At 49.6% G+C, this 10,248-nt stretch overlaps 1 protein-coding gene across 1 annotated transcript in view; it reads right to left on the bottom strand.

The window, feature by feature from the left end:
- Positions 1-2,589: 2,589 nt before the first annotated feature.
- AR (androgen receptor) overlaps positions 2,590-10,248 on the bottom strand; it is a 302,814-nt gene continuing 295,155 nt past the window's right edge. Inside the window, exon 8 of the mRNA XM_060249714.1 lies at positions 2,590-8,410. Within this exon, the coding sequence (XP_060105697.1) occupies positions 8,255-8,410 (156 nt within the window). The 3' untranslated portion in view covers positions 2,590-8,254. The remainder of the gene's footprint in view (positions 8,411-10,248) is intronic.

Raw genomic sequence — 10,248 nt, 5'->3', positions numbered from 1 at the left:
GCACAAGGAGCGGACAGCGGGCAAAAGCCTTGAATGCTCAGCTCTGCTCCCTCCCCCTCCCCGCCCTTTTTAATAAGCTAAAGAGGTTTCTGTGTCTATATGCTTTAGCCTTCATGAAATGCAATCTGCAAGCTGCTCCTCTGTGGACACAGGCCACAAGGAGGCTGTCACTCACACCCGCATCTCCATGGAAAGGCTATTCTGTACCTGCTGCAAACGTGTCCTTTTGATTAAGCTGCCTGCTTTGCAAGCACACCGTGGCCAAAGCACATTTGTGGTGCTGCTGGGATCAAGGCTGGCGGGGATTAGAGGCGGCTGGCGGCGGAAACAGAAGACACTTAAACAATGGGGGCCGGGGTGTGTGTGTGTAAGAAACATAGCCCTTGTGTGTCTGTGGCCTTGTGACGGCTTTGCGGTAGGGCTGCTGCTTCACACAACAACAAAGTTGCAAAGAAGTCCTTGGCCCCAAACCTTGCGCAGGCCCTGATTTCCCAGGCGCAGGTGACCTGTCTGCGAGGGGGCCAGAATCTCAGGGCTGATGCCTCCAGGCTGAAGTCGGCCTCAAGGGGTTACTTGAAACAAGGCCTACAAAGGCACACTGCCCTGCGGGGCACCACACCTGCCCTGCACACCCCCCGGCGGTGGGGGTAGACTGTCCTGCTCAGCCCCAGCCATTATGCAGCCCACCAGACAAGAACTAGGCTGGTTCTTCTTTTATTTTTAAAGTAGTTTTATTTTTAAAAACAACTTATTAAATGTATGAGCCAAAGTCTGCCCACACTGGTGAGGCTGATCTGGGCTTTCTCTGCAATCTTCTCCCGGTGCAAAGGGGATGCTTGTGCTGGCACTCCCCTGGCACACACGTCAGCCTGGCCACCCAAGCTGGCTGCTCTGTCCGGAGGAGCCGGAGTTTGTAGCATCAGCCTCTGGCATTGCCTGTCCCCAGAGCACAGGAACCCCCCGTGGCTGCTACCCATTAGAAGGGCACACCAGCAAAGGGGAAGCATTTCTCTCTCCGATCCTTGGGAGGGCAGAGCATCTGCTTGGCATGCAAGAACATCTCCCGTTAGAGGGGCCAGTAGAAGGCGATGCAAAAGACCTCTCTAGAGGTAGATCCCAGGAGGCAGCCGTGCTGGTCTGAAGCAACAGAACAAAGCAGTAGACAAGTGCACCTTTAAGACCAACTAAGTTTCATTCAGAATGTAAGCTTTCGTATGCTCTTAAGCGGACTTCATAAGACAAACGGGAATGGATGCAGCAGTTCTTAATATAAGTGTGCGGTGTGGAATCATGGGAATGTGAGTCTTTTAATCTGCTAAAACATTCCCATGATTCCACACTGCCCACTTATATTAAGAATTGCTGCGTTCATTCCCATTTGTCTGATGAAGTCTGCTTAAGAGCATACGAAAGCTTCCATTCTGAATAAAATATAGTTAAAGGTGCACTTGTCTACTGCTTTGTTCTACCTCTCTCAAGAGCCACAGTCTGTGTGAGCAGGTGCTATTGACCTCAATGGACCAAGGTTCTCATTCAGTAGAAGGCAGCTTTGTGGGTCCATGCACGTCCTCATGTATGTGAACACAAAACTGTGTGCTTGTGTAGGCTTTTTTATTGAACCCCCTACAGACAGGGGTAGGGGAGAGGTCCCAGAAACCTCCAGTCCCCTCCCCTCCCCTTTCCGTCCAGTGCCTTGTGCCCCGGAGGTCCGCTGTGGGCTCCCTCTCACTGGAGATCTGTGGGGATGGAGTCTGGGGAGGGCCCTCAGGAAGGGACAAGCACACCAAGCACAAAGTGTCTTCGATTGAGATTTTCGTTCAAAGGTAAATCTCCTCCATTGAAGACGCTTTGTGCTTGTCCCTTCCTGAGGGCCCTCGCAGACTCCATCCTCACAAAGCTCCAGTTTTCTGAGGCAAAAATGGCAGCTGAACACTGAGCAGAGCCCAGCTTCTCCCAAATGATGCCCCCCCCGGTGCTTTGAACTTAGCACATGCTCGATAAGTATGATATTTTTCATGATGCGAAGCTCAGAGGTCAGTCTTCTAAAGAAGCCAGAGACGATGCTTTACTTCATAGAAGAGAAGGGATTCAGTAGAGCCACTGGGGTGGAAAGGCCGTGGGGCCCATGCTCAGGAGAGATGGGAACAGGCAAACAAAGAAAAATCCAACTGTGGAGAATCCACAGGTGCTTAATGAGGGTTGCCAACCTCCTGGTGGGGCCTAGAGATCCCAGAATCCAAGCCTCAAAGATCAGTTCATCCCCCTGGAGAACATGGCTGCTCTGGAGGATGGACTGCATGGCCTTATGACCTCCGGGGGCCCTGCCCTCCCCAGTCTCCACCCCCAAATCCCCAAGTATTTCCCAACTCAGAGCTGGCAAAGAGTCACCTTCTGTCTGAATCACTAATCAAGTGGAGATGGTTTCCCAGAGCGTCTTTTGTTAAACAGAAGGGGGGGAGGACAAGGATGCAACATCTGATATTCACAACTCAGGAAAATGGGCCAGGTCGCCCCCCACCCACCCGGTTTTGGAAAAAGGCAGTAGATGTTATTTCCCACACAATGAAAAAGAAACTCCACACGAGACTATTCCAACAAAGTTTTGCTTTTTTAATTATAATCGGAGCAACCAGAGAATCCAAGATTACAAAAAAGGAGCTTTAAGTACAGCATGTGATCTCCCCCCCCTCCCCCAGTGATGGCTGGTCACCCTCTCTTGCAACCAGCCAGGGACCGAAGGAGCGGGAAACCCAGGGCTTCTCTGGGACTCTGTTCCTCCACCCCCCTCCCCCCTCCCTTTCTGAGAGGCCAAAATGAATGGTGGGGAAGCAGGGGCTCTCTAGCTTTGGGACATGGAGTGCTTTGATTTCCAAGGGCACAACTCCCCGGGAATCTCTCTTTCTTCCCAGCAAGCCCCCCCAGCAGCTGTCTCTGGGTGGCTGGACTCAGCATCAGGGTGTCTTTCTCCTGATCCTCCTGCTGGCTCAATTCTACTCCATTCAGAGCCCCCCCCCCATTCCAGGGGGAGAACTCGAGGGTGGTGTTTGGCACCCCGTGGTAGAAGGCAGCTGTCTGGAACAAGCCACAGTTCTGTGTGGACAGTCAGTAGAGCAAGACCCCAAGGAGTTGGCTGACCCAGCCGCAGGCGCAGAAATCTACCGGCCCCCCTGCACTGAATGTTTACAGCACCCCACTTGGTGTTCCTCAAAGCTGAGAGGAGGAAAAAAAAAACCCCAAACCCACACCCCAACTTATGAAATTGTCTACATATTATACATTTCAGCTGCCTTGCTGATTTTGAGATTTCATAGCTTCACAAGTTTATTTGGCTGCATTAAGACAACTGAAAGCTTCTCATTTGCCTTCCCTCCTTTCACTGAGACCCCCCCCCCTCAAATACATGCACACACACAGAGGACACACACCGCTCCCACATCCCCATCTAAGAAAGAAAAATATATGCATGTGAAGATCTTAGGTTTTTTAAACTTTTTTTGTTTAAAAGGTGGCACAATCTTCCCTGAGAGCACAAAATGTTCAGCGGGGTTTTGGCTTCTTGCCAGTGTTAGGTGACACCGACCCTGGCTCTCAAAGCTCCCCCAAAGGCTCTGGAGGGTAGAACCAAGAATGCCCTGCAGGTGAGAGCTCAGGCCTGAGAAAAGTGCTGGTCCTGCCACCTGCTCTGTTCCACTGGCTGCGAAGGCAAGAGCAAAGCCACTTGCTCCAACCAGAAAGCCCCAGCAAGCACAACACTGCTCATCTAGCGCTCCATGCCCTCCTGTCTGCCTTCAGGCCCTGGGAAGCCTGCAGAGTGACACCCTCCTAAGTCTACTCGGGTCAACGGCCTTAGAAGGCTGTAAGTCCACGCAGGGCTGTCCTGTGAGTGGGCCAGGTCTCCAGAACACCCCCAAAGCCCAGAAACGGCTTCTCTTTTCAGTCAGTGAGCCCCAAAGGCCCAGAGCATCTTCCCACTATCATGACTCAACAATCCTCATGGGTTCTTATAGTTTGCTTTCAAGGTGCAATATGAGGGTTGCAAAACTGGGTGTGTGTTTGTGTGTGTGTTAAGCAATTTGGTTATTGTTCAAGCAAAACATCACCTGAATGTACCAAAACCAACAACCCCGTCCCCCCCCCCCCCCAAGGTGCTGTAGCTACCACCATCCATTCTCAAATATTTTCGACAACCTGAACACTCTGTGTGCACAGAGAACCTTCATGCCATTGGAAGGGAGCAGGAACGGGCAGGTCTCTCTGCTCTCCCTCTAGTGCAAATCCTGTCCCTTTAAACCAAAGAGTGCTGCTTCCTCCAACTCAGCCAAGGTTGGTGGCAAAGTTTAGAGCCCCGCCCCACCCTCACATGGACACATGTGGCTGTCCCAGCCTCCTTTCTCCAGGGCAGAGAGTGGCTTCCTCCCACTTTCAGCATAGCCCTTGCAAACTCTGGGGAAAGGCCACACGTGGACAAGGGAGCCAAAGCAAAGCTTTACAGGGGGCTCCGGGCAGCCCCGCAGGCATCGAAGGGCTCCAGCTCACCTTATGCACCAACCGAAAAGAGGCCAAAATGCACACAGGATCTTTAAGTGCAGATTTTTTTTGGTGTATTCTGGAGAGGTGCTGTCATTGAAGTGGTCCACCCCACTGGGGCCAAATACTCAGCCTTTCTTTGCTTCGAAGATGGGCTTTGCCTCTGCTGCTGCTCCTTCTGCTTCCACAATAGCTTGGCCAGGAACAGAGAACTGGCCAGCCTTCCCCACCCAAGGGACGGTGTCCAGACAGGGGGATGCACTCCCCCCTCCAGAGGCACCTTTGACGGGGGCTCTGCCGAGCGCTTCAGCACACCCTCTCGTGTCCCCCATGCTGTACCTTGACCTGCCAGCTGTCACCTGCTCTGCTGCCTAGCCAATCAGAATGCAGGTTGCCTGAACAACCTGCATAGTTAGAAAGGCAGCTTTCAAAAAGCTGAATAAAATGTTCTCAAGCAATAAGTAAAACATTACAAATGCATAATAATAACAACGCAGAATTAAAAACCAGGACTGAGGGCTGAGACACTGCCTGGGGTGTTTGGTATTTCCCAGCTCCCCCCCCCCCTCCTTCTTTTGAACTGCTGCAGCAGCAGCCATAGTAAGTAAACTGAAGAAAGCAAATACTTTGCTCCCCCCCCCACCATCCCCCCTCCCATATTTACAGAGTTTCCGTTCTGTGTGTTTTGAGCGGATCCTTCCGTGGTCGACCATCCAGAGGCTCCTCATCCTCTTCCGGGCCACAACAGCCACACGTGGCCTCTTGGCAAAGAGGAGGGGTGGATCCCAAAAGAGCAGCCGAGCAATTCAGCTGCAAGTCACAAAGGACAAAGAATCCGTGGCCCTTTCGACTGGCACGTTTATTGTGGCTCCTGGTCTCAGTCCAATGTTCTCACAGGGCACAGCGATATCAGATGCCACCTCCCTCTTCACGTCAGTCCTTTGGGTGCTAGAGGACTCTTGTCATTCTGGTAGGAACTGTGCCACTCTCTCGGGCATTGCACAGGCATACCCAGATTGAGGAATGCCTCTGTAAAAGCGCTGAATGTTTTTTTGGGGGGAGAATACACCTTGAGGCTCTCTCTCTCTCGCGCACACACACACAAGCTATGAGACCAGAAAGCCTGCCATTCCCCAGTGCAAAGTCTGGATGGGCAAACCACAAATAAACATCAGCAGAGAGAACTGCAGCAGTCAATCGAGGGCACTTCAAGATGGCACATAAATCTTTCCTAAGCAATTCACAGTGGGTTTCAACAACAGACTCGTTATGGTTTGTGTATCACATTGGACTTTGCTGTTCGCCCCTGAACACAAGGGTTGCTGCTGGTGGCATCCAACTGGCACATTCTTCCATCTGTAGAGGAAATACAAAATCTTTATTTGATTTAAGCTGAGGGTTCTTCCACATGTGAAGTGCTTGTCACCCATTCTGCTTATGTCGAAAGGGGGCTCTTCTTGCCTCAAGCAGCCAAAGTGCAGACCTCCAGGTGGACAAGGCAGTGCTGCCACCTCCCCTTGCCCCAAACAAGATTTCCAGCACAATGACGCGGCTCTCCACAGGGCAGGGATGCCAGCGAAGTTGGCCAAGCCCCTGGCCCTACTGCATAGAGGGTGGATCGTCTGAGTAGTGAAAACAACTCGCAAACCTGGCAAAGCTTCCAGCCCGACTGGGAGGGGGTGAGGCAGTGGTCATTTTAGCAATCCAGCTCCATTATGGTTAACAGAGAGTTCTTGGCAGTCGCTTCTGATGGCTCTTGGAGCAAGAAAGAGAGAAGCCAACTTGCCTGATCACCACTGAAGAGAAGCGGCAACTTCACCTGCTGCGGACAAACTTCCACCCTCCTCCCCAGCATACTAAGACAAAAGCTTTAGTGCTGACGGCTAATGGGATGGAGTGCCGGGCATGGCCCAGGAAGCTGGCACTGTGCTGAAATCCCCAAGAAATGGCAAACCAGGTTTTTTGCATTTTGGGGGGTGGGTGGGTTTAAACAAGTTATATATAAATGGTTCTTATGAGAACCAATGTGCTTTTAGCACATTACACTGAGTTGTCCAATGGGGTGTCTCAAATAGCTATTTTTTTTAAAAAAAGCAAAACAACAATCCCATCCCCACCCCCTCAAAAAAAAAAAAAAAGGAATCCTGAACATTCCAAGATGTCGTGCTGGCAACACAGTCCTTTTGCTTAGCTTAGACTCCTGAGTGGCAGCCGGTGACATTCTGCGGCCGATGGCTACACACAGCCTCATGCAGCTTCATGAGAATGTGAGACACATGCCAGGAAACATATGCCGTTTTTTTTTAAAAGACTCCCCAGTGGAGTGGGTCAGGACAAAACGCTATATAGTTCCTAAGGAGTTCAAAAGGCTCAGAGTTCTGTTTTTGCTTTGCTTCTGGGACTTCCACCTGCTACTTTTTGAAAGAACAAGTCCAGCCAAGAGGCATCTCCAGGTGAGCCCATCTGAGCAGCAGGCACCAGGGGGTGAAGGCCTTGGACACAGGCTGGCAGCGCTGGTGAGCGGGACAAGAAGAGTGGGCGGCACTCAGCACCAGAGGCCTGCTTTCTCAAGAGAGCACTTCCTTCCACAATGTGATGGAGAAAGCGGTCCTTATGGAATGTGGTCAGTCATTGGGCAAGCATTACTTTGAATTTGTGGTCCACAGAAGAAGAAAAAATGGTTGTCAAAAAGTCCCCTGTAGTCTTTCAGGCATTAGCAACCCCCTCACACTCTCTGAGTAGTTTCTGACAAGTGCAAGAACTCTGGTGCCTACCGGCCTCTTTCCCTGTCAAGGAAATGGTGCTGCCAGAATCCTGAAGCCCACAGAGATGCCATGGCAAAGTGGCAGGAACGTGGCATTGAGTCTGTCGAGAGGCTGAGAGGTTGGTGTTGCTGGTCTGAGTGGTGGGTACATGGCTCTGTGCATAGTTTGCACAATCAGGGTGCCTGGGATTTTCTTTGCATGTGGAAATATGGCCCCCAGTTGAACGGGCACACACTCTTGCACCAACTGGGCAGGTGTGACGTCCACAGTCGCAAAAAGAGGTCTTGTTATTGTCTGTTGGTTTGTTCTGATATTCATTACAATCTCCTGATTTTTGGTACTAGATTTCCAGATGTGTGTTCTGCTTTCATATTCTCTAAGGAAATCTTCCTGCATCTTGGAGATGGGGGTGACCCAACTGAAAAAATGATAGTAAGAAAAATTTCCCCACTCCCAATATGTTCTTGTTTTTAACTTGCTTGTCACCTCGTGTTTTTTTTTTTTTTAAAAAGAATAACAACAATAGCATCAACAACTAAAATGAGATGTGTGTGTGTGCGTGTGTTTCAAAGCTCCAAGCTTCCAGGGCAGCACAAAAGGCCACAAAAATCATGATGGGAAATGCATAAGTGCAAGCATGTAAACAAATGTCACTTGGCATCATGCCATATTGTTACCATGCCTCAACTCTACCCCCTCCAAAAAACAACAACTGGGGGGGGGGCACATCATTCCAAACAGGGGCAAAAACCAGTTATGTACTTAGCTTGCAGGATAGCCCATGGAGAAAAAAAAGTTAATCAAAATGTGAAGAGATCCCAGCAGGTAGTGTTTTGTTACTGCATCTCTTCCTCAGAGACACCATTCCAAGGCACTGCAGTGCTGTAGTGCAGAGAAAACAGGCAAGCGACGGCTGAAAGGAGTCAGCGGGGTCGGGTGGGGGAGTCTTGGCTGCCTTTCCATTACTGGCTGTGAAAGTAGATAGGCTTCACTTTTCCAGAGAGGATCTTGGGGACTTGCACGGAAATGATCTCAGCCATCATTTCTGGGTAGTCCACACTGACCATGTGGGACTTCACTAAGAGGTCAAATGTAAACTGATGCAGCTCTCGGGCGATCTAGGAAAGAGGGTGAGAAAGCAGAGCAGCTTCAGGCAGGGGCTCCTTCTCTGAGGTGGTGCCTCCCCCCCCCCCCCCCCCCCGCCAAGGCAAGCAGGTGCCTTCCAGTGTCAAGAAGGAGTTGCTTGGAAAATATCTTTTAGGCTACTTCCATTTCTGAAAAAGGTAACTGGGATATTTTAAAGGAAAAACTGGGAAACTGTATTTTTTAACACTGCTCGAGTCTGATGAATGCAGCAGAGTTGTTTATGGAACTGAATTGTGAGGGGTTTTTTGGTCACCTTGTGTTTTTTAAAAAAGAATAACAACAAAAGCAACTCAAATGGGATGTGAGTGTGTGAGTGCACGCGTTTCGAAGCTTGAAGCTTCCAGGGCAGTAGACTTTCTTCTTTGGGGCCCAAGTGCTTCAGAACTTTCAATATCACTGGAATTGTGAGGTTCTGACCTTCTAATAATAAAAATAGCTGGCAAAGATCAAATTTGGTAAATTTCTATATATGTCATGCATGGCCCACAGGAATTTGGTTCAGATTTGTTACATGAATAATATCTGACTATGCAGCTCAGAGTAATCATTTTATTCCCTGTTTTCCCAGGAGAGTAGGAAAACAGTACACCTTTAGAGTAGAATCCCCCTCCTATCTGAATATCTGCAGATCTGTATTGGGGCAACATTCTGTCACACTGTTTTTATATATATCCCATATGTCAATGCATCCAGTATTTAGTGGAGCATAACCCTCTGCAGTCTCTGTAGTCTGCCAAGAAGAGAAGACAACTGATATCCTGAAAAAAGGCTGGGGAACAGCTGACCTGGAGAAGCTGAGAGGCACGCTGAGGAAACTCCAAGGGACCTTGTTCCCATGTCACGGAGAAGGAGGGTCTTAGGACAACAGGGCATCAGCCTAAGGAGGAAGGAAGCAACCCCCCCCCCCCCTTAGGATGGACCCATCCCTCAGAAGATGAACAGCTAACCTTTGGTGCTCATGGGAGAAGGGTAATGGGAAGCTAGATAGGCTGGGTAGGTTGTGAGGGGAAGAGGCAGAAATGTTGGGAAACGTACCCAAGTGGTCCTGGGGGCGACATTTATGTTGCTAGGTTTGGGCCTTCAAAGTAGCTGCACACAGAGCCAGCTAGACAAGAGCAAATAAGGAGCCTCAATGAATCGTGCTGTGAGAGAGGGTTTAAAATCCTCAGGCACCCAGGGAGTGTTTTAGAAGAAGCCAACCTTGTACAAAAGAAAAAAGTTTGAGTCCAGTGGAACCTTTAAGACCAACATGGCCACCCACCTGAGTCCTTGTACTAAAGAGACAGGCTGCACTTGAAGCACAAGGGGACCAGACTGCAGAATGGAAAATATTGCAGAGCATCTTTAAATTAACTCCTGGCAGGCACTGAGGACCCCCCAGGGATCCCTGTCATCAAAGTGTGTATGTGTGTGTGTGTGGGGGGGTGGGGGTGGGACTAGAACTTGACAGAACGTGGCAGGACATGATGACTAGAGGGGCACAGGGGAAAACAGACATGCTGAGGAGAAGGAAACAAGGGAGAAGTATTTATACACCAATGTGAGATTTAGATGCCAAGCAAAGGTATTTTTTTTAAAAAAACTAGTTCATCTTTTTATTGACTTTTTCATAGGCTTGTTTTGTTTCACTGCCTAGTTGTGTTTTTATTCTTTTAGTTCTGAGTCGCCACCAGACTTTATAAATAAGCAGATAAATACAGTGGAGGAACTGGAGTGCTTGATAGTAATTGAGAACACAGATACAGCGGAAATCATCGAGATGCCACTATTAACTCTGTAGACAGCATAGGATTGTTCTGTATGTCAAAGT

The sequence above is a fragment of the Heteronotia binoei genome, chromosome 11 (genome assembly GCF_032191835.1).
Source record: "Heteronotia binoei isolate CCM8104 ecotype False Entrance Well chromosome 11, APGP_CSIRO_Hbin_v1, whole genome shotgun sequence".
Taxonomy (NCBI): domain Eukaryota; kingdom Metazoa; phylum Chordata; class Lepidosauria; order Squamata; family Gekkonidae; genus Heteronotia; species Heteronotia binoei.
The sequence above is the reverse complement of the archived record's forward strand: the minus strand, read 5'-3'. Positions and strand labels throughout refer to the sequence as shown.